At 31.9% G+C, this 25,748-nt stretch overlaps 1 protein-coding gene and 1 long non-coding RNA gene across 2 annotated transcripts; both read left to right on the forward strand.

Annotated features, from left to right (window-relative positions):
* The first annotated feature begins 272 nt into the window (after positions 1–272).
* On the forward strand, positions 273–11,876 carry LOC134275803 (uncharacterized). The gene is made up of 5 exons (XM_062758099.1): positions 273–423; positions 5,956–5,988; positions 8,415–8,447; positions 10,452–10,835; positions 11,754–11,876. Exons 1-5 carry the CDS (start codon positions 358–360, stop codon positions 11,781–11,783), a joined length of 546 nt encoding a protein of 181 aa, XP_062614083.1. The 5' UTR covers positions 273–357; the 3' UTR covers positions 11,784–11,876.
* On the forward strand, positions 6,618–8,393 carry LOC134275804 (uncharacterized). Its single transcript, XR_009993915.1, has 5 exons — positions 6,618–6,661; positions 6,933–6,995; positions 7,098–7,449; positions 7,622–7,702; positions 7,811–8,393. It is a non-coding gene; the product is annotated as an uncharacterized LOC134275804 (long non-coding RNA).
* Positions 11,877–25,748: the final 13,872 nt, after the last annotated feature.

Consider the following 25,748-nt stretch of genomic DNA (forward strand, 5'->3'; position numbering starts at 1 on the left):
AGGAGACCAAAAAAATCCAATCACTTATTTTGTTTAGTTGTCAAATATCCCATTTTGTGAAAACGTAGAAGCAGAAGAGATTGTTATTAAATGCTTAAACAGACATTGGAAATCATTATCGTGTTCCAGCCATAAGATCTGTATCGAGTTCCTGATTGGTCGTCTGCGATTAAATATTAATATGACATTTCCATATAGATTTTCAACATTGTCAAATTTGTCACGTGGTTAAATAATTCATGACGTCATTTTGAATTCTGAGGTGGGTGGTCAAGAAGTATTTGTCTGCTAGAAATTGCTTTGAGCTTTCAGAGGGTTACAACAGGCCAAGAGTGACAGACTGCAATACAAACAACCATGCTTGTGACCAGGATTACATCTTTCATGCTTCTTTTTGTCCTGCTTTCAAACACAGAGGCAAAGGTAGGATCATCCTATCTTATTTGTTTATTATCTAGTATTTCTAACTAATTGCAAAACAGATATCTTTCTCTGGACTATCTTGCCATATTATTTTGGTTGTTTTCTATCTTTAAGCCTGAGAGAAAGTCGTTTTTTCTAGTGATATTAAGCTATCATAACTTGTTTACTTTTGGCCGAAAACTTAGCAGGTCATATAGAAAGGAATTTTTTTGGTGTGAAAATTAAGATTTATATGTGTTTAACAGAAAATTTAACAAAAAACATTCTTGAAGACAATGCATGCAAATAACATTAGGCAAAGCTTATCAACTAAGTGGATATTATGTCTTTAAAAAATTGTGACATGTTGAAATGGTCAATAGATCATGGTTTAATACATGTATATGCTATTTGATTTTATTGTGTTAACTTTAATCAGTTATGAATACTTAATATAGCTAGAGACAGAAAGTTGTTATTTTACCTCACCTTATAACTTGAATTAGAAATATTCTCTGCAATATGACTGCATTTCTTTTAGTTAATGAAAACCGTATTCGATCTTTTAATTCCTAAGTACCCGTTTTAGGGGAAAAAAAATATATACCACACTATGGTATTGTTGAAAGTACTTCCAAGGCAATGGGAATTTGTTGACTTTATTTACTTCTCGTTTTGGGGAAAGAAATTAAAATGAAGATTCCTAAGGGTATGTTGGCAAAGATGTGCATCTAAGTTACCGTTAGAGAGAAACAGATGTAAAAGATCATGCCATGATCTTAAAAGCATGGCTTCGAACTGAAATGCGCCTATCAACCATGTGATTGGGTTTCATGTATTGAAACCATTTGTTTCAAACCCCTCACTTAGTCCCTGACTTAACGCCATTGGGACTATGACAGTTTCAATATATCTTGGTATTAAGCAAGTATTACATGAACGTGATTATAGACTAATGACTTGAATGTCGTCCTGAGAGAAAGGTGATTGTCAACGGATAAACACTGTCCCTCAGACGAAGATGTATCTCAGATATAATTAGAATCTACGATCACTAACGATGATTGCCTCCGATCCCAATAGTCTCCGATAAGCAAGCTAATCAAACAATTATAACCAATTTGCAAACATAGGCTGAATCTTTATTTCTAACAGTTATAATTAATCTGTGACTTAATACTTATATAGTTTAAGACCTATCGATTGATTATGAAGCTAGTTCGCGTTTACAAATATTATCCTGTGTACAGAACCTAGAATTATACAATCGTCATAAACCAAGTTTCATAACAAATTTACATTTATTTGATGGTATACCTTTTTTTCTTTTTTAAGATATTGACAAAAATATCTTCAACTATAAGGGCGCAATACTTATTATTAATTTAGTCATAATTACTTGATAAGGTGTTGATATCAGTACCTGCATGATATGCAAAATGGTATGACAACTTTTCAACACGAATTATATTCGTTACAATTTTGATTTGATGTTCTTCATGGGGGGAGAAATATGTTCCGATGCTTTTCAAGAGATCCAGGTAATCTTACATTTATCTGGAACATCAATTAAATCATGTGAACGTTTGGGAGCAGTTAAATATTTCTGGTAACTTGTCATTGCAAATTGAGATCCCGACACTGATGACAGTTCTGGATAATAACGAATCTCTGCTACAGATGTAGACTAATGGCCAGAGATGTATGGTCTGTCTGCTAAAAGACATTGTCTCCTCTTTTTTTTCTTCTAAGATACGAACTGCAATGACCTAAAAATGTTTAAATAAATCACATATATGTCGTGTTTAATTCAGAGGGGATAAGACGTGAATATAAGTAAGTATATAGGTGACAAAAGTTAATCAAATCAGTTTTTTTAATCTGGTAATAACCATTTATATATGACCTGCTAAAAATAACATTTTTCTCCTTGATTCTTTTGGCTATGATCGTGCATTATGAAATACGTCATATATATATATCGTGGTTTATTTTATGTTTATCTTCTTGTATTTTTCTTTTTAAACGGTTTATAAACAAGAGCACATTATAACATATCTTATGCTGTGATATTAAAGAAGTTAGTTCAAATAACGGTAACATTTGCTGTTGATAAAAAAAATAGCACAAAATTAGTGAAATGAAATATCTATCTTTGTGGTGTCCAGTTTTCAGGGTTTTAGGAAAAATCATTGGTACAAGGCGGACTGCTTTTGTAGTCAAATAAATGCTGATTTGTTAATTTATATAAATAATGAAAATTTCCATGAAAACAACAAAAATTAACCCTTACTCCACGAAAGTTATAGTGCTTTCTGGACCTACTCTATAACTATTATATATGTATAGTCGCTATTTGAACCTAATTAAGCTCCGGTAGCTTGACTTTATATGAAATATCAAATCCAAATACTTCAGGATAGAAAGTTTAGATTGTGCAGTACCTTAGGTAGAAATTCGAGTAATTCATCAATGGTATTAAATTTCATTTATTAAGATGTTGGAATGATCCGCAGCTAAAAGCCAGCTTCAAATAGACCTTTAATAAAGTCAACAGATATCATTGTTTGATTCACATCGTCATAATCTCTTGATTAAAATGAATTATTCCTTTCCCCGGTAACAGTAAAGCAAATCAATGGATTTTCAATAATCAACTGCTTTTTTCTTCATTAGAAGACATGGAAAATGAAAGTCTTAACAATACATCAAGTCTCAGAGCAAATATCTTTGTAAAAGGTTTAATTGCCATGCATTCTCTAACCTCTACAAAATGCTATTCAAAATTTAAAGCACATTAAATCAACCTCTCTATTAAAATCGAATTTGACAAGACTCGTGGGATACTTAGATGAAATTGCAGATTATTAATTTTCCTTACAACAGCATATTAATTCCCAAGCCTGATGTTATGATAAGCCCTCAGGAAGTTTGCTGCTATAACTGGTATCTACAAATCTAATCTGTACTGTTATATCATTCCGTTCTACTCTTTGTACAAATGTGGTGTGTACCACTGCCACCCCTTGTTCATTAAATATGAGAGCTTGATTAGCTACAAACTTGTGTGAACAGATTACGGAATGGTGGACCCTTAATAATTTTGCCAGAAAACTATAGAGAAAACTAATATAATATAAAGGTTGCTCCTCGATCATTGTTTCAGCAGATATGCTACATGTATATATATACATTTGAAAGGAAATTTTGTGGCTGCCAGGTTGTGCTACCCCTTCAAACTTGAAATTGGTTTCTTCAGCCTTGGAAAAAATACTTTGCGATTAATGGTGTAGTTGAAGTATTCCATTTAAGATGAAATTTTGAAGTTGTTCATCAAGTAAAGAATAACAATATTAAGAAATCCTTTTATAACCACTTGAGATAAGAGACGGTTATAATTTGGATCATTGTAATTGTTTAATCATCACTTAAATGTAATCAAAATATTTCCTCAGTCTCATGTAAATTCTTGAAATCGTGGAATCGAAGTTTGGATTTTCAAAACTACGTTATTTACTTTAAGGAAAGGGTTCGTCGAATAGTCCTGTTACAAGAATTTATAGTTCATGTAGGATGGAGTGGGTCAAAAATAACAACTGCAAAAGTCTCTTAATTCTTAATACTTGAGAAGTTATAGGCCGTACTTTAGTAGACTATAAATACAAAATCGTTGGCTTAACATTTTTGATGGCGGAAAAATAAACAAATAAAAATTACTATGCGCTTTAAAAATAATAGCTATTGATCATTTCAATCAAATGATTGTTATGTTAACAATGGTGTATCAACTTTCCGTGACAGTTAATAATTTCTTTAAACTTAACTGAGCAATGGATCGAACATGGGGTATCAACAAATAGGGTATTCGATAAAGGTAAAGATGTGATTAAAATTCTCTCCCAGTGCAGAATATGGGCAAATAGATAAAGTTTCTAATACTTTAGGGAAAATCGATAATTGTGTTAGTTTATTGAAACATGGTATTTGGTGCCGGGATAAAGCTTTGGTAAACGGGTGTTTTATTCTCACACCTACATTTTGTATAAATTGTGTCCAAGTTTTGATTGTCGGAAAAGTTCAAAGTATTTGTTCTCAAATAGTTATAAATAATAAATATATATAAATAAATGTAAAAACCTTTGGTATTTTAAACCTTTATTCTCTCCAGACCAGATCACTCGTACAGAGGAACATACATTATACAAATATATACAAACACAAATGATAGTCATGGGTAAAAAAAGTATAAAAAGAAACAAAAAAGTTAGCTTAAAATCTGTTATATATGCTTCAAGAACAAATAATTTTGAAATGTTCTCAATATTTGTTTTCTTTGTGTATTTCTAAATTGCTTGTGTAAATTAGCCCATCAAACTTGATTTTTTTAAAAAAATTGAATTTTCGCTAAAATATTTGAAATCAACCAGAAATAGTTGTATTTTTTAAATAATTGCTTTATTATTATGTTCATGCTGATTAGTGAAATGTACATTACTGACAAGATATTACAATTCCAGTGGTATCCACTTCTTTTAATAGAACATCAAAAATGAAAAAAAAAATCAAACTAAATATATAGAATCAGAAAGTTCCACCTTCGTTTAGATTTTTAAAGTTGATAAAGAATAAAATACGGTTGAAGCCAGTGAGTTGTGATTAAGAAGAAATGCCTGAAACTAATTTTGTATTCATTACTTTTCGTTCTGTACGGACGCCGCTCACAGTTATGAGGTGTTTAAAATGGAAATTTTGTATATGCGTTTGTTATCTACTTATCATAGATGTTTTCTCTGTGATGACATTTCTTTTGAGACCCGTAGAATAAACTTCAATTGTTCCCTCGACGTGACAATGAAATATGATGTTTAGAACCACCAACTTTTCAGACCTATCACTTCCTTAAAAACCAGGCAAGGTGATCATCCTTTCCGCTCCATCAGTGTACTAGAAGCGGTAATTGGCATGAACATTTTGTCATTAGGAGAAGGCAGAGACAATTCTCTTAAGAATCCTGGCTAATGTTGACGTGGACTTACCAAAGCTTTTTACACTTTTCGGTGATAAAAAGACGCGGGATTCTCTGAAGTGTGGCACTTCACCAAATCACATTAAATTCATGTTTTAACTAATGTCTCACTGACAAATGATTGTTCTAAATTGAAAGTTCTTGTAAAAGCTGAAAGATCTCGTTCAAGATGATTCCATTAAAAACGGATATCGATAAATGTTTTATATGCATTCTCAAAAAAAACCAAGCAAGTCTTGATTACAGCTATTTCAGGAAACAGATATGTTTATTGTAATATGAACAATATCATCTTTGTTAGAGAAAGTATTCGGTTGGAATATCTTGTTCGCTGAGCATACAATATATTTTTTGTTTACCAAAACACTATGGCATTTCAATATGGTCAATATATTTTATACGATATCCATTAAGTATTTGCTTTATGTCTAGATAATAGATGATGTTCAGTTATTGTTGACACAATTCATCTTTTTATTTGTATTTAGATGGTATTCTGATCTACTTTTTTTATCCTTTACTTTCAGCCGACATCAACTCTTCGACAAAAGCGCGCACCTGTAAGTAATCTTTTTACTCATTTCATTTTAAAATTCTTCATGAATAAATGTTCATGGGTTGTGGAATCGACTTTCATCATATTCAAAAGAATTATTTCTCTGAAAGATTATTAAAACATTATAATTGATATTTTAAATGTTAAAAGGTTGAAAAATAAACAAACCAAAAAAATCCCCTAACAAACAAAAACAAAACAAAGCAAAAACAACACCAATGAAAAAAATCTGAAAGAAAGAAGGTTAATGATACACACTTTACTTTGAATATATGTATATTTAATTAAAAAAATAAATATCTGTTATATATTTTATGTTTATGTATTTAGAATTGTCGTTTTATGTATGTTTATACAGATAAAAAAACATATATTGATTTTAAACTCGTTTTGTGCATTGTAAAGCATGTCATGAATTAGTGTTTGGAGGCCTCAAGTCATTGTAATTTATCTGTTTATTAAAGAATCGCATTTGCTTATGACAGCTCTATTTGTTATTCTTCTGTTAGGAAATCATTTAGATGTTTTAGCCAGAAGACGCTTAGGTCTGACTAGCATCTACAAATGCAAACATATTAGTCTTATTTGAAAATCGGGTTTTTCATTATAAATAACCTGTGTATGACGTCCTTTCACAGAGATATCAGTTCCCGCGCTTGGGAAGGTCGCAAGAATATGTAGGTTTATCACAGGGTAACTTATGCACAGCGCATGCTCAATGAAATTTTCTTATGATTGTCTTTGTATTGCTTACATTTTAGCTTTTTTAAAATCATTTTCTTTTGTATTTACAAAACATTCTATTAACAAGAAGATTCAATGCTTTTTATTTTATTAACGTTTCTTATACAAATATTAAAATTGAATTGAAAAATCAAAATATGTAAATTTTATTTCAAAAACTATATCATTGTTAACAAAGAATTTTATTTACTCCGTGTTACACAGAAAGTAAACAAGAGACCTTTACAATTTCCACGCTTGGGTGGAAAGAGATCCATTATGCCAACGGTACGTGAGGCATACTCTGAAGATACGTCATTTCTAGACAAAAATAGATGGTTTGTTTCTTAATGTATAGCAATGTACATGTATTTTTTGTACAACTTTCAGAATTTCGAGACTTACACAGATACTAATGTTGCAGAAATTCTTCCAGTTTTAAGCGATGAATTATTAGATATTTTACAAATGAGCCAAAATGACCTAACATCCCGTCAGGTAGACCAGGTAACATTGCACAGGCGCACACCTGTCCAAAAAATTGCATGGATATGCTCTCTTCCTTGACTGTTGTGAAGTAAGCAAAATGTTTTTGTAAAACTTCTTCACTGAAATGTACATTCAAGCTTTCTATCTCTCCTGTCTGACGCCATCTTGATCGCCATTCCTTTCAATGAACTTCCGCCCCTTTTTTCACCCTTCAGATGTTGAACATGAATGCATGCAGGTTGAAATAAAAAAGGTAAACTATGCAAAAAAGATTGTTTTGTATAAGGTACAAATAAGTTTGAAAATATTATATAAAATACTTTTCTTTGTCTCAAACTAGAAGTAAAAGATAGAAGTTTAAAGTAAAAGTATAAATCTTTTTTATTTTAGTTTTATTTTTCATCTTATGAAAACTATTTTTAAAGGATGTTTATGTGAATAAAAGGAAAATCCAGTTCCCAAGGTTGGGTCGAAAGCGAAGTTTAACAGACAGCAAAAACAGAATTGTAAGAAGTATTGAATTTTATGGAGGTTTATGATAATGTTTGTTTGAATTTCAGAGAATTTGTTTTCAAAATTAAAACTTTAATCGAAAGTGTATTTAAAACTTTCAGAGAGAATATGCAGAGAAAATGATACAGTCGGCGGCTTCTCAAGTCGATCCAGACGTTCTTATGAAACTTAAAGAATTAATGAACGAAGACAGTGACAACCAAACAGATGGAGTTATCATTATTTAAAGTTGTGGAACTAATTTGCTCCATATACCATTGGAAACTAAAGAATACTTAGACCAGTCCGCTGAGATTATTCTCTCTCAAAATACTACAGTAAAACTTGTCTAATCCGGACACCAACTGGCCAGAATGTGGAACATTCTGGATTACGCAACAGTTAAAATAATTGAATTTACTGCAAGGGATTTAAAGTGAACACCGTATTTAAGACAAGATTTTGGATAACACAAAATCCAGATTAATCAAGTTTCACTGTTTGTATTCGGAGAAAATTTTTAAGAGGACTAGGTTTTTGAATGTACAAAATTGTAACTATTTATTTTTAAATAAAATATTTAAAACTAAGAATACGGTTTGTTTGTGTGGTTTTTTTTTATTTTTTGTGATATGATCAATTACCAGGAACTACTCGCAACATTCAGCATTTACCTGTTACCTAACAATATTTACAAGTTACTTATGAAATATCTTGTTTTTCCAGAAATATTTTTATTTTCCACGTATGGGCCGGTCGGTGAGTAGTTCATAATTATAATAAATGATTGTTTTCTGTAGACCGCTTCTTGATATTCATTAAAAGCTTCTGTTGCAGATTTAGTTTCAATGTATACATTCATTCTTTATTTTCCAGAGGTGTGTAGAGATCGAGTAAACTGTAACAATTTTTGTTCTATGCTCATATACTTCTAGGTTGTAAAACATTAAATATTTATACACTTTTGGTTTTTGTTAGTCCGTGATGAATGTTTTAAAGTACATTTTTACATATCTCGCACGATAGATTTTCAGAATTATGTTACACTTAAAAATGATGTGGAAAGTTAAATCCTAAATACTTGTGGAAACTTAAAGGGACTGGGGAGTTTTGGCCATTTTCAGGCTATTTTGACCTCATTTAGAAGAAGAGCTTCATAAAAAGATATACAAAAATGATCAAATTTTAAAAGTAAAATATATGAAATTTTCCTTGCTTAATGATCGTTCATAGCTTAATATATCAAAAGAAAAAATTAAGTTAAATCTGGTGGTTAAATGTGGCAATTTTTTTTTACCATTTCGAAACTCACATGCATTTAGAATTATGGGAAAAAATCTGTGATGCTAAATATTGAGCAAGTCAGAGAAACTAGCATCGGAACTTAATGAATAGTTGATATGAATACGACTCAACATTCTAGTGACAATGTCATTCCCGATTTCCCAGACGTGCAATATCAAGAGACCGACCAGAGCAGATTAATGAGAGCGGCTTATTGAGGTTTATGCATGATTTGTAGCAAGTTCCCACGGGTAGGGATGAAACAACAAATGATCACTATCAGCTCTCCTAATATTTATATATACGTATTTAATTTCAGTTTTGTTTGCATCAAAGTCCTAAGAAAATTGATCATGTTGTTGGTATATTTTTATGCACATTCTATTCTCTCTGACTTGTTTTACCTTTGGGGCGTTTTTTGTGGCTGTAGTAAATTACGATACATGTATATGGTGTTTGAGATTTAGTGCCAAGGTTAAGACTTAATATGTTAAGAGGGCTGGGTGGTTGTAGCCATTTCAGACTATATTGATCTCCTTTAGAAGAAGAACTCCACATAAAGATATCCAAAAATAATCAAATTTTAAAACTAAAATGTATGAATTTTTTTCTTTTCCAAATGATAGCCGACAGCTTAAGATATCATATCTAAAAAATGTTGTAAGTTATATATAATGATTAATTTGTTGACCCCCAAGCCTCCTTATTATGTATTGATCTAAAGCGTGTGTTTAGAATAAAGATGAAAGTTGCAGATTAAAGTTGATTAAAGTTGATAAGTGTGACATTGTTTCTGGGCAATTTTCTAAACTGTGTTTTTGTTTAGTTTATTTTTATCATCAAATAATATTGAAAAAACTATTTCCTGAGTTGTTCAAACGCTTCATCCATGTGGTTTAATTTGCTCTGTAAATTCATAAGGCTTTTTATTTTATTGCTGTACGTTGCTCATATGCTAAGCTGAATGATAAATTAATACACTAATCAAGTTTGTTGATAAAAAAAACCGTTATCTGGATTTTTATTTAATCAAACTAAGGTTTCCTATTTCAGATTTTAATGCAGATAGCAGAAAAGCTAAGAGTTTTTATATGTTTAGTAGTTTTATTCAAATTGAAGCAATAATTGTTACATTAAAGTTGACATTCATGGCCGAAGCTAAAAGGTTTCGATCTGAGTTTGCAATTTCAGATTCAGTAGGACAAAATATGTTTCTATGACTGAAATATTTGTCTTGCTATGCACTTTATTATTGAAATAAGATAGCTGAACCGGTCCGTTTATTTGATCAATAAATTAAAATACATTTTGAAACAATTATATCAGTGATTTAATAACCAGGTAAGAACACAGATTAACCAAGAACTACAGAGATAAACACAAATTGAAATTACCTTTGTCCGTTCTACTTTTTCCGAATTTTATGGCAATAAATTATAAAAAATGATATTAAACAATCTTTAATCGTATCGTTTTTAGGCGTTTTATTTCCCACGGATGGGCAGGAACAATGGCCCACAACCAAATCCATACAAACATTATCCTCTATTGAGTTCAAATGAACAATTAGGAAATCAGGACCTAGAGAGCATTGACATGCCAGAAACTAACGAGCATTCCTTCGGTCAGCCCGCTCCATACAAACAGAACCTGCCTGTTAGTAAGAGTCAGATACTGCCAAGTCAGGGGGATGACAGCATGCCCGGGGGTATCTGTTGTTCCGCTGGTGTATCCCGTGTGTGGGGCCTCAAAGATCTCAAGCCTCGTCATTTATGCTCAGCGAAAAAATGTTGTATTGGACTGACGTCAAAGGTTTATATCGCCTCCGATCTCACTGTATATGAACTATGTGTTTCTGATACGGTAAGAAAAACATAAGTGATCATATTTTGTCTCATAACAAATGTCTTCAGAGTGTTTGATTTATCAATTTCTTTACTTTTAAGAAAATATATATTTTACAACCTTTGCAAAAAGAAATTTAACTTTTAAAAAGATTTTTTTTTTCAATCATGTTTACTCCAAAGTTTACAAAGCAACAATTAGTATTGAATACTTTTAAACAATACTATCCTTCTACATTTTATTTAAATGAAATTCGATGTTAAAAAAAAAATAATTGAAAATAGTGATGCCAATAAACAGAAATTTCAAAAACAAAAATGAGAAAATAATTCTATTAAATTACAAATGAAAAAGATGCATATTCGTGCAAGCAGCTTGATATTAGTCTCAAAAATACTTGTAAGCCTCATATACTGTAGTGAATTGAAGAGAAAACTTTTGAAAATAGTCTTATTATTAAGTTAAACATTCTTCGTATATGTATGTTGTTTGGTTAGTTATATTATCTTTAAAAAACAGACACCTAAATTCCTCATATTTAAGGTTGTAAAAGAACAATTCTGTTAGAAAGTCTCTCTAGAGCCAATCTGTTGAAAAATTGAAGAAAGCTATTTCTATGAGACATATAGATGTAGTATGTTTATGGATCATCACAATAATTATAAGACCAGGGTAGTTTTACAATCTTTAAATACATAAAAAGTTCTTGACTCGATACTCATTGATAAAACAAATCTTTATTTTCAAAGCATACTTTTTAATGTTATGTATTCAAAAGTTTATTCTTATATTGAGAATGGGTGGTTTAATTGTAAATATTTTTTTTCAAAAGGTGATATTTATAACTTCATAACCATACTATAAAGAGAATTTCAAAAAATGCAGTCTCCCTCTTTTTCTCTCTATGAATGCACCATTTTCTTTTCATCATTGTAGGCTGAGCAACCATTAGAGACCAAGAGTTAATGGAGAGCCAAATTCTCTTGATAATTTAATAATGTACCATTTTATGTTATAATTTTACAGTTAAATAAATTTGTATATTTGATTATATAACAATTGTTTGTCTTCAGCAATGCATATTGACTGGGCTTAAATGTATCTAGTTGCTAATTAAGATGATCATCAAGTCTATGATTATTTCTGTGATAGAATCCTAAATCCCTATATTCACTTACTGCGTAAAATTTCGGTAAAACTTCCCAATGGTAAAGAAAAAATTAGCATAAAGATATAAAACTAAATTGAATAGGAAAATACGGAAGAAAATATACTGTAGAATCACATATTTTCGTGGGGGTGAAATTTTCGTGGTTTGACGAAAAAATATGGGTTTTTGGGATTTAATCCCGGAGATGGAGGATTGTTAAGAAGTAATATCTGTGAAAAGTTACATTTCATGTTGGACATAAATCCATGGTCTCTCCATACCTCGAAAACCACGAAAATTAAATCCCAACGAAAATTAGTGATTTCACAGTACGTATATCACACTTACAAAATATCAAAGATATATTTTGTGTTTTCTTGTCTCATTTTGCTATGAAACTGAATAGTCGTTTAACTAGCAATAACGCATTGTGTTTTGTCTCAGAATATCTATTTCTTACAAATCACAAATAGAATGTAAAGGTAGCCTTGGATCCGATCTCAATTTTATTCTACAAAAATGTGATTTGTTAACCATAAGTTAGTCAAAAAGCAGTTATGGGTGGCTGTAAAGGAACAAGAGAGATATGTACTTGCGTGTGGCATAAAATTTATGTTAAATGGAGAGCTATAGGACAAATGTCTATTTATTAAAAGGTTACGTTAAAGTATACTGTAAATGTAGGTTTTTTGATTGGGCAATATTTTGAGGTTTCCATAAAACAAAAAAATCGTGTTAATTTATTTTTTCGGAATTAAGAAAATAAAAAAAATGTTTGGTTTTGTTGTTTTGTTTGATCGACGTTTTCCATACTAGTTTTTAGACCATTACTTAAAAACTGTATTGTTGACGGATGTTTCCATTCATTATTTTCCTTTCATGAGGAAACACACGGTGGGTGTAACCGGTCTGCAGGGAATATGCTTACTAATTCATGGCACCTGATCCCACCTCTAATGTTTTGGAGGTCCGAGTTTGCTCTGCTCCTATTTTGTAATGTTAAATGGACTTTTGAGCTTAAATACTGTTCATTAGTATGGTGTCTTATCTGAAACTGTTCCTGTGGTGATATTTTTGCGATATTTTACTTACTGGAGAACATGCAAAAATGAATCTTATGCGAAAATACCCATATTTACAGGAGCAGATTCAAAAATCACGGGTATGTTACATGTACTTAAAAGAATATGTCCTTTGATAAAAGACCTTGAATTGTGCCTCTTACTAGGTCTTGTAGTTAAAAACGTCTCCATGAATATCTGTATCGTCAAAATGTTTTATGATTCTTCATTTTTCAATGAAGCCCTTTTCTAAGCATCGATTTCATCATATAATCACTTAACTTAACCTAGGAAATTAAGACCTAGACAGCATTGATATGCCGGAAAATAAAGAGCATTCCTTAACTTTTGAGATCTGTTTTAAGGAAAATGGAATAAAAATAAATTAGGAAAAATGTGTTCATTGTGACCTTTATCTTGATTTCCGAATATTGAATCAAAATAATTGTTTTACTTAATCAAACCACGATGTTTGTAAGGCTTATTAATTGGACAGATCCTTGTTTTAAGAGTTGATTGTTTATTTTTGATTTAGATATATGTCTTTTTCAATGTCGTGCAGCACATAAAATAAAGTGCAAAAAGATGTATATTTCATTGATTTTTCTGATACAAGAATTGCGTCAGTTTTCTTTTTGCAAATGCATTTTACTTAAACAAAAACTGGAACTCCTATTCCCCATTATTAATAACTTCAAAGACTGATTGATTATATGTTAAGTTTTACGCCTTGATGATTTTTTTCCCTTCATGTCAAAAAGTACTTTCTTTTGGTAAAGTGCCAAAAGAATAGGATATTCATATTTAAGTGTTTCACTGACAATAGATAGTAAGGGTAATCCATTACTAACAAGATGTTTTCAGCTTTTTTTTCGTCAACTTCCATTATTTATGGAGCAGAATTAAAACGCCAATGTCTGTATATATTGTTTTGTATCCTATGTTTTCGATGCTTTGAGGAATATTAATTTTCAACCAGGCAGGCTACTGAGAGACAAGTAGATATTACATGGATTTTATTAACCTTGTTTAAAATCAGCATTTTGAATATTATATACTAGTATGCATGTATGGTCATTTTGATAACAATGCAAACATAACCTTAAGTCGTATATCAATTGTTACTTCTTGTTTTTACTACTCAATTCAATATCAAATCACATAACTGGTCAATACAAAAGGCTTATGGCGGTTTAGCTTATAAATCTACAGGGGATGCTTATTTCCTCCTAGTCATCGGAACTCAACATCATAAAGTTTGCAGGGGTCTTAATTTGCCACAATAACAGATTTGTATTGTTAATTTTTCAGATCAATCACTGTAAAGTTTTCTCATTTTTTTTTCACGTTGGCACTTAAGTTATTTCTCTCTACCCTAGTAAATAAAAAATGAAAAACAATTGTAATAAAGACGAGACAAACATTCTTCTTGAGACATGATATATAGCTTAAAACACTTTTTAACGTCTAAGCTTTAAACTTAAAAAAACCACTATTTTTTAAATAATGTACCACTTCTTACCAAATACAAAAACATTCTAAATCAAAAAAGTTTTACCCGTAGTATTTCGTTTTTCACCCTTTGATACGAATTAAGCGACAGTATCTTAAGGGGGAAGGGGAGGGGGGTGAAAATCATTACTACTCAAGTATATGGGTCTTTACTCGTTTCAAATTTTTCACATGGACTCATACCCGGACTGCTTCCTGAGAATGCTTTGTGTTCGAAAAACTCTCGTATGGTTTTTGATTTATGGCATACACCAATTAGGTTCTGTTAAATGAAGTACTTATGGAGATCATGAACTGTAATAAAGCGCAAATGCCCATAGAAACAATTCAAATCGGAAGTAGAGTAAACATCATAAGCATCAGAGATGGGATCAGGTGGCATGAAGGAATAAGCATTCCCTGTCGATCAGTGACAACCGCCGTGTACGCCTTGTTTTGATATCGCAAACGGCAAACCCGTACAAAATTTTATGTCAAATACGACAATTAGTTTGATAAACATCAGCCAGCAATTGAACTTAACGATAGATTGTATTTGTCGACATCGTCATTGTATCGAACATAGAACTTACAAAATGATGATTTAAGACGAGACTGTCGATATTCCTGTTTCATCAATTTGTTTATCAATAGCTTATAATTGCTTTGTTTTAAACATTGTTCATACGTAGAGCATGCTCTTGAATATCGAATCAACTGATAGACATAAACCCCATATGCAGGTGATAATAGTATATTGCTACATAAGAAATGAAAGCTAATTGATTGATTGTATATTGTCTAACGTCCCTCTCGAGACTTTTTCATTCATATGGAGACATAGACCATTAACCATATCACAAAAACATACACTTGCCGGTGGATAGCTGGAAATTTTTGTCCTATACTCGGCACTCTGAAGGTGGAAGCTGAAGGTAGAAAAGCTGAAGTCATCACGTTCGTCATAGCGTTGTGTTCTTAAATTACCATTAAAGCATTCTGGCAAAATATGCAAATATGACAAAAGATGTCCCACATAATGCTATTTTTTTTATTTCAAGTTAATTAAATACAAATCATCTTCTGGAATCTACCAAGCCAATACTAAATGGTTGTAAGATATTTCAGTATCTATACGTACTTCGTATAAAAATTTAAGATAACGAACAGTATTGAGCTTATTTAAATCTTTGTTTCAAAGTATTATATTCCATTCGGAAATAAGCATTGAATTTGTTCACACGCAAAAGCATATAAGCTCATTTTATCATGAGCTGTAATTATGTTCGTAGTATCTTATTAATTTCATTTCAAGGTAAAAAAAAAAAATGAAAATCTACAATACTTATTTGTCTGTAGGTTGGCTTTGATTTGAAAAATGAGACTTAATTTATTCGCTTGAATATCAAATCAGTTGATATAATTTATATATATATGTGTTCTGGCAAAATATGCAAATATGACAAAAGATGTCCCACATAATGCTATATATATATATATATATATATATATATATATATATATATATATATATATATATATATATATATATATATTAAGGGTGAAACGATTACACGTGTAAACGGCGACGTTTCGATTATATGCTCTAAACGTTTACAGTTTGAGTAAACGTTTACACGAAGGTCATTATCAATTGATGTCTATCAGAAATAAAGTTTAACACAAACAAATTGTTTTATTTCATAATTTACAAAAGAAACACCGTCTTAAGCAACAATCTAAACCGGAAACATATTGAATGAAAATATCTAAAACCCGATAGGGGCTAACATAATTAATTCCGATTTCCGAGTTGCTTATACTAGCGATGTTTTACGACACTTGAAATATAAAACTTGATATATTTTGATTAAATAAATATAATACATTTTTCACAAGTCTTTGAAAAGTTTCAATACAGTCAACAGGTCTTATTTTAATTTTTTCGAGATTAAAAGATCCATCTTAACAATTATTTCTACGTCCGGGAGCCAAACAAACCAAGCAGTTGGGTGACGAGGTCGAAAGTGAATGAGTTTAATGCGCCTCAAATTCTTACGGTTAAATCACAATGACCAACAATAAATTTGTAATAACAACTCATACTTATATTAACGTGAAAAAATTGGTTATTAAATTCGAGTTTCATCAGTAAGTAGCCATAAAAATCAAACATAGAAAATCTCCCGTTTAAACGGTAACGTTTCGTTTACTGCTATCCGTTTAAACGTTTACAAAATTCAGTAAACGTTTCACCCTTAATATATATATATATATATATATATATATATATATATATATATATATATATATATATATATATATATATATATATATATATATATATATATATATATATATATATATACATATATAAGGAAAATGTTGTAGAAGTCCATGGTATAGGTTAAGTTATAAATCAAAATTAAATCCAAGATAAACAAACAAGTTTACGTTTAATTTTTTACACTAAGCGCTTTCGCCGTTACGGCTCTTCAGAGTGTAACAATGATAATAAAAACAATACAACTTCGTTGTTATGACGTCGTTATTATGACGTCACAAAGGCAGCGTTATACATTGGCACAGGTAAATGTCAAAAAAGCGCCAAATGTATAGAGTTAAACATATGTACATTGTAATAAAATGGAACATTTCTTTAGAGCTAAAATGTTCAATTTACATTTAATTTAGGCTGAAATAATTTAACAAAATAATCTTCCTTGGCCCTCCGTAATTGTTCATTATCTTCTGTGATTTTATAAAATGGAAATATCAAAAAGTTTCCATTCGCACATGAATCAAAATGTTCACTGCAAGGTGTATTCCTGACGGAGGGGTCTCGTATTTGTTGTTTATGGACTCTTACACGGTCAGCTAGTTTGTTACCGGTCTGTCCAATATAGTTTTCCCCGCATGAAGTACAAGTCATACAGTATATTAAATTTCTAGTTTTGCATGACATTTTCGCATTGACGGTAAACGTTTTACCACATTTAAATGTAAATTTTTCTCCGGTTTTTAAATAAGGGCAGGTTCCACACAGAGGATCCATACATTTGGCTACAGTGCGTTTTTCCTCATCCGATGAGAATCTGGCTCTTGTTAGGAGTTTCTTTAGGTTTGGAGGTTGGCGTCGGCTATAGATGATGCTCTTCGGGTCAATTAATTCTTTTAAATTTTGGGATTGCTGTAAAATAGGAAAACACTGTTTTACGGAGTTATATATATTAAGGTTCCGTGGGTTATGAGTAACGACCAGCGGGATTTCCTTATTGTTTTCCTGGCGTCCTCGTCTAGTAGAACGGAGATCTGCAGTCGGTATTGACTTGGCCTTTTCAATTGCTATATCTATTAAGTCGTTAGGATATTTTTGTCTGAGCAAAAATGTTTTTAATTCCTGTAGACGGCCATTTCTTCTGGTTTCATCTATGACAATGGTACAAACACGTCTTGCCATATTAAAAGGTATGTTACGTTTAACGTGTGACGGGTGGCAAGAATTAAATACGAGATATTGGTGGGAATCCGTTTTCTTGTAGTATAAATCTGTTATGATTTTGCGACCCTCCTTAATTATAAGAATATCCAAAAAGGGTAGTTCTAACCTGCTCTTTTCCAAGGTAAATTTAATAGAAGGATGTAGATTGTTAAGAATGGTATGGTATTCTTGTAAATCCTCAGTAGATCTTGTCCAAAAAATGAAACAATCATCTAAGTATCGTTTCCAATTAAATCGTATGTATTGCGCAAAAGGATTTCCAAATCGTCTCTCTGTTTCGTTGAACAGTTTTTCTTCTAAAAAACCGAGAACTAGGGTTGCATAGGTTGGGGCAACTTTCGTGCCCATCGCTGTTCCCTTAATTTGTAGAAAATTTCTCCCGTCAAAAACAAAATGATTATTCTCTAATACTATTTTCATTCCTTCTAGAATAAAGTCTTTAGAAAATCTTTCATTAATTTGATTGTGGTATTTGTCAATCCAAAAAGCGAGTGCTTCTAGTCCAAGTGTATGCGGTATGTTGGTATAGAGGCTCGTTACATCAAAACTAACCATCTCAGTATTTAGTTCAACTGTATCTGGAATGTGGCCGAGAAAATCCAAATCATCCCTTACATAACTTGGTACAAGTTGGCATAGAGGCTTTAGAAGTATATCCAACAAGTTGCTGAGTCTGTGCGTGGGGCATGCAGGGCCTGCTACAATTGGTCTAAGTTTTAAATCCGTTGGTCGAGGTAATTTTATATATAATGAGTTTTTACCTTCAAGTCCGTTCTGTATTTCTTTGGATTTGTGGATCTTTGGTAAACCATAAAAGTTACTAGATTTAATTTCAAAATTGGTTAAATAATCCACTTCCTTTTTGGTTAAATTATCCGCAAAATTAGTTGTAAATTTCTTAACCCTGCGCATGGTTTTACTGTCTTCATTAGAGACTAATTCTTTGTAAAAATTGTTGTCATTAAGTTGGTCCAAAACCATTTCTTTGTAATGATCCGTATCCATAATGACAATTGCTCCCCCTTTATCTGCTTCCTTTATAATAATAGAATTATCACTTGCGAGGCTTTTGATAGCTTCTCTTTCCCGTCTAGTGATATTATCCTTAATATGGGTATTCATGGAGATGTCATTACTTTTGGCGGAACTTTGTAAGCATCTGATAAATTCATCTAAATGTTTATCCCTATTAGGTGGTGGTTTGAAATTACTTTTATTTCTCACAAGTGATTCGTCCGTATTTTCTTCATTTTGAAAATATTCTCTAAGTCTAAGTTTCCGACAAAACTCCTCGGTATCTTTTATGAGATCCACATTATCCTGTTTTGGTGTGGGTGTAAATTTCAAACCCCTGTCTAGAATTTTCATTTCATCTTCTGTAATATCTCTCCGAGATAAATTAACAATTTTTACATCGATTTTCTGATTTTGACTTACTTCTGAGTTGTCTAAATTTGCAGAAATCGGAATGGTTTTTGGCGGCCCTTGTGGAAGCGTCCTTTCCACAAAAAATTATTCTCCGAATAATTCCTTGTTTGGTTTTCTTGTTTACTGTTAGAATTGTGTAAACTGTTTTGTTCTGTCAGCCATCCTTGGTTTCTTTTAGGGGGTTTATTCCAATTTTGATCCCTTATTCCGGCATTGTTTTGTTGTGTCATTCTTTGGTTATTCTTATTTCTCGCCATATTTGCTGAGTTTTTCTTGCTCATTTGGTTATTCTTATTGTGAAGATTAACTGGTCTGTTCTGATATGAAAAGTTGTTCTTTTGAGCACGAAGATCGAATCCTTGTGGTTTATTATTGCGTACAGCATCAGCGTAAGAAGATTGGTTTCCCTTCCTATATCCGGAATTTTTATTTCCATTAGTTTTGCTCCTATGATTTTTTTGTTTGTTTGGGGAATTTTTCATCACTTCTTTCCCGTAATTTTTCTCATAATTATTGAGCCACTCCTGCTTTCTTTCAAGAATCATTGCAGATTTATCCATTTCATATTTCACTTCTGTTTTCTCTATAGTCTCTATATTGGACAGACCGGTAACAAACTAGCTGACCGTGTAAGAGTCCATAAACAACAAATACGAGACCCCTCCGTCAGGAATACACCTTGCAGTGAACATTTTGATTCATGTGCGAATGGAAACTTTTTGATATTTCCATTTTATAAAATCACAGAAGATAATGAACAATTACGGAGGGCCAAGGAAGATTATTTTGTTAAATTATTTCAGCCTAAATTAAATGTAAATTGAACATTTTAGCTCTAAAGAAATGTTCCATTTTATTACAATGTACATATGTTTAACTCTATACATTTGGCGCTTTTTTGACATTTACCTGTGCCAATGTATAACGCTGCCTTTGTGACGTCATAATAACGACGTCATAACAACGAAGTTGTATTGTTTTTATTATCATTGTTACACTCTGAAGAGCCGTAACGGCGAAAGCGCTTAGTGTAAAAAATTAAACGTAAACTTGTTTGTTTATCTTGGATTTAATTTTGATTTATATACATATATATATATAAACACCATATATATTGTGTGCATGAACTGTTGAAATAATCTTGGTTGTCGTGTAGTTTTTAGGTGGCTATTGACGCATTGAGTCAGTTAAATATCCAAGTATAGAGCAAATTTGATATAACCTGTGATGTCTTGTATTTCAAGTTTCGTTTTAATCAAAATTGCTACATAAATAAACATTGGCAAACCTTAGTAAATAACTGTACATAATAAAAAAAAGTATCAAATGCAGATAATTGCTGCATTAAACATGTTAAACAACAAAAATGACTTACATGCCTTTACAGTATGTAAGTGTTACATGTTTTCAAAACATCAGAGGTGGGATCATAATGAAGTGAAAATCCCCTTCTGTGTGGTCACTCCCGCCATGTGCTCCTTGTCATGATCGGGAAACCATGTGATACTGCTAAGAAGTTCCATCAAGGGCTATAATTATTTTTTGGACAACACAATTAAAAATGATCGTAAAATGTCTGGAAAATGTCGTGTCCAGAGTAAAATGTTGCACTGTTTAAACTTTTCAACACTTTGTGCAAGGATTATTTGGTCTAGACTTCTTGATATCATAGAAAAATATGAAAGATAACGTACATGTATATCTGAAGTTTACATTAAAAATATCAAAGTCCAACCATAAAACAATACAAAATAGGAGCAGAGCAAACATCAGAGGTAGGATCAGGTGCCATGGAGGAGTGAGCATCCGCTGCTGACCGGTCACACCCGCCGTGTGCTCCATGTCATGGTCGGGAGGTAACGGAAAAATCCGTCGTCAATTCAGTGTATAAATAATGGACTAACAATAAGTATGAAAAACGTCATTCAGCATTTTAACTCAATGATAAATTGTATTTGCTGACAAGGCCATTGTAGCGACCATAAAATTTACGAAATGATGACTTTAAACGGGACAGTTGATATTCTTGTTTCATCAAATTGCTTGTTAATAATTTAACTCGTTTTAGAAATTGTTCATAGGTAGAACATGCTCTTGCGTATCGAATCAACTGAGATATATAGACTCCGTATGCAGATGATGATATTATTTTGCTGCATAAGTAAGGGAAGTTGACGATAGAAAAGTTAAAGTCATCACGTTTATCGTAGAGCTTGGTTGTTAGATTACAATTAAGTATGAAACAGATTTGTCAGACTCTATGGTATCTTTTATCTCAAGCTCGTCAGGATATATCGTATTGACGTAGGAATGGAATTGACCATTGTTAATTGCAAATATGTCGTCGATATATCTAAATGTCGAGTTGAAGGCGACAGCAAGTGTTTTCCTCTTTTCATACATTAGATTTTGCACAAATTCTGCTTCATATAATATAAAAATAAGTCTGCTAATAACGGGGCGCAATTGGTAACCACTGGAATTCCAATAGATTGTTGGAATACCTGGTCTCCAAAAACCACATAGATATTGTCAATCAGAAACTCAAGCATCTTTTTGATGTCAACTTCAGAGTACTTGTGTGTGCAATCAGAATTTGTTTTAACAAAATAATTTTGCAAATGACCAATGACAAGGTAAGTAAATTTACGAGTTCCATTTTTATTGAAAAAGCAGCTGTTAATGATATCAAAAAGCCTGGACATAAATTTATTGTGGGGAATGGTTGTGTATTAAGTTGAAAAGTCGTACGTTTTTAAGCTGTTGATTTTGGTGAAATCTTGTGATTTCAAATTGTCCAAAAGTTCCTTGGAATTTAAGTATCGACATGACTTACACCACTTCTTGAATATATTGTTGCACAGTCAGTACTCTTGAAGTTTCTCCTTCACTACTGTTAAAATCATAGTGAGGAGTAAAGAAAGAGGCTTGATTGAACATTAACTGGAACCCGCTAAATGTATCTTTGTTTGTAAAGATTCTTTTAAAATAAAAGACACCAAAGAGTTTACTATATCTTTTTTCATATTTGGATGTGTTATTATTATTGCCTTAGACAATAAGACCCAATTAACAAATAAAGTCAGCAGTCTCGTTTAAAGTCATCTTCTCGTAAGTTCTTTGGTCGATACATTGACCATGTCAGCAAATACAATTTATCATTGAGTCAAATGCTGACTGATGTTTTCCATACTAATTATTAGTCCATTATTTATACACTGATTTCCCGTTATTTTCCGATCACGACAAGGAGCATAGGGCGGGTGTGACAGGTCGGCAGGCGATGCTCACTCCTCCATGGACCTGATCCCACCTCTGAAGTTATGGAGGTCTATGTTTGCTCTGCTCCTATTAATTTTGTATTGTTTTATGGACTTTTGATCTTGAATACTGTTCGTTACCTCCATATGTTTCATTGTATAAAAAATGACATGACACAGGGTTTTCCATCTTCAACTTACACATGTACAATAATAATACACTGACAGAACCTGCACATGAGTTTACGTCGCCTGTCTGTTTTGATACTAAGGATCAATTTTTAACCTAATGAAAGCTACTGACAGATAAGTTGAAGTTACATGGATTTCAATATCTTCGTTTAAAGTCAACATTTTGAATTAATACTATGTTTGGTATAATTATCGTTGTAACAAAACATAACCTATCATTGGGTAGTAATTTGGCTGACATTTTTCATACGAACTGTTAGACCATTATTTATTACAAAATGATCTATGTTTCGATTAAACATTCCCCCACCAAAATCATTGCTCTGTTCAATATAAATCTACCCTTACACTGTAGTTGGTGACAAGTTATAACAAGATCACCGCAAACGGAGCATCTCCTCGAAAAGAGCTAAAATAAAAATTAATCAAGACAGCATACGACATCGATCCCGATGCAATTTCCTTTACTTCCGTTTCGCACAAGGAAAAAATAACACACACACACAAACAGAACTAGTTTATCAATTGTGAAACTATGTTTATCTCATTTTTGTGAATTTGGCGTGACAAACGGAGCATCTCCTTGCGCAGAGCTAAAAATAAAAATTAATCAAGACAGCATACAACATCGATCCCGATGCAATATCCTTCACTTCCGTTTCGCACAAGTAAAAAATAACACACATACAAATACAACTAAGGGGAAACTTACCAAAAACAAGTTCGTACAAGGATTTTTTGCCTTATTTCTTTATAATAAATTCAAGCTACCATGAATTTGACTTATTACATAGAAGTCTTGTTTGCACTTTCAGATAATTGAGTTTTATTGTATTTAGATAAAGTGGTTCGATAAACATTATTTTTGTGATGAATAATGTAGGACCCGTTACTTCGAACGTAATGCATTTTAGTCTTGTTAACCTTATGCTGTTTCAAAGCGGTTTTAACCCCACTCTTGCCTTGAGGCGCACCATACTAGTCAAGACAGTCGGCAGCTGGACGCTTCCCAAGTTTCGCCTGTAGTACAGAACAAAAACTGCACTTTTCCCTGATTGAATAATAGTCATGCTAATTAACATCTCACACCTAAATATCTGGCGGTTGCCAAATAAATCCAGATAAATACCTAGCGCCTACCATTAAATTATATTTGGTGGCCGCCAGCCAAATTTAAAAAAAAGTCTCTGCAGTCTCCAAGAATGAACAGGCAAAATCTTGCTTGTCTACAAACACCCCCATCCCCTTTAAACTTGATTTGCAGGGGGGAAATGTTTATAAATGACAGACAGACAGTCAACGGTCAACCTACATGTACCATCACAGAAGCCACTGACCTTAAACCACTAGAGCTAAAGAAACAAATACGTTTTAATGCGGTTATAAATACATGTAGTACATATAGGTAATTACTGTGGCTTTATGGTCTTGTTTATTGTGTCTGTACATGCTCTCAATTAATTAAAGACAAGAAAAACTTCAAGAGATAATATATCTGATTTATCTATTATACTCAATTCATACACTTCATGACATACACACACAAAGAATATAAGCGAATTACACCTCCAAATTACCTAAGTTACACACTTGAGAAAGATTAATAGAGAATTGCATTTATCTTTGAATCTTAAAACTTAACAGCTTTATTTACTAAAAATAGTTTAAAACTTTCCCCCAAAAAAATAATTGAATGATTTTATTTATTTTTGTATTCAATATTGCCAAAGAAAAAAAATCAAGGGTGTAACTTGCTTATAAGTAACAAGCATTATGTAGAGAATCAACATTTTAATGTCTGAAGAACTTCAGAAGTTACTGTACAAGATGTTTCTGCTCAGAGTTATAAATAAAACTTTTCTGTACAAAGAAAAAACCCTTTCTTTATTCCAAATGAATCAATTCCAAAGATAAATTCTTTAAAAAATGAAAATCAGTTTTGTGTGTACATTTTTGCATGGGGCAAAACAGTGACAAGCCTCCATATATTCTTAACACTTCAACAAAGACAATGGCATCCAGACTAATAAATAGATATAAAAAAAATCACTCAACAACTGCCAGGCATGGACAAACCATTGCTTTCTCAAACTACAGCCTCTAACTTCTAAAATAAAAGAGCTAAAATACATTTTTCTTTTTAAGGGGGGGGGGGGCTTTTACAATTAAGAATATGAATCATTATGTCATCAAATAGCAAATGAATAAATTTGGAAGATTGACCATTGTTAGTTCTTCAGGATCCTTATAATGTCAATTGATATTCTGGAATATTAAAAAGTTCATAGCCATTATTAATGGGTAAAGATTGGCTTTTTCTTTTAATGCTGTAGTCAAAATAAGCTTGGTTTGTGACCACCCTAACAAGAACAACAAAGGATGATAAAACCTTTCATATTTCTATATATCCACCTCATTCAAGCTGTGTTTTGCTGCCTTGAATCAGTAACAGTTTGGTTTTATTATGAACACGAAATTTCATACTGTTCTTCTATATAAAATACCTCTTATTTTCCGAATCATTCAAATTCTCAGTTGAAAACATTTTTGTCTATCCTTACAAACAAGTTTCCAGAAACGTATAAATATATAGAGTCATCACAAATCTTTTCTAACATATAGCAATTCCTCCACATTCCAACCCTTTCTCAACCTTCATTTTATGTACTGAATTAACAACAATTAACAGCATTATGCAGAATATTAGTTACAATCTAAAGAAAACACAGAGACACACCAAAAGAAATCTTCTCTACCAAAAAGGATGCTTTGTGCACAATATACAATGTGTTTCAGCAAGTTGTGACAGAAATATGCTCAATGTGGTTAATTTACATAGATAAAATG

The sequence above is a fragment of the Saccostrea cucullata genome, unplaced genomic scaffold (assembly GCF_032062105.1).
Source record: "Saccostrea cucullata isolate Sc308-1 unplaced genomic scaffold, CSIRO_AGI_Scuc_v1 ctg880, whole genome shotgun sequence".
NCBI classification, from domain to species: Eukaryota; Metazoa; Mollusca; class Bivalvia; order Ostreida; family Ostreidae; genus Saccostrea; species Saccostrea cuccullata.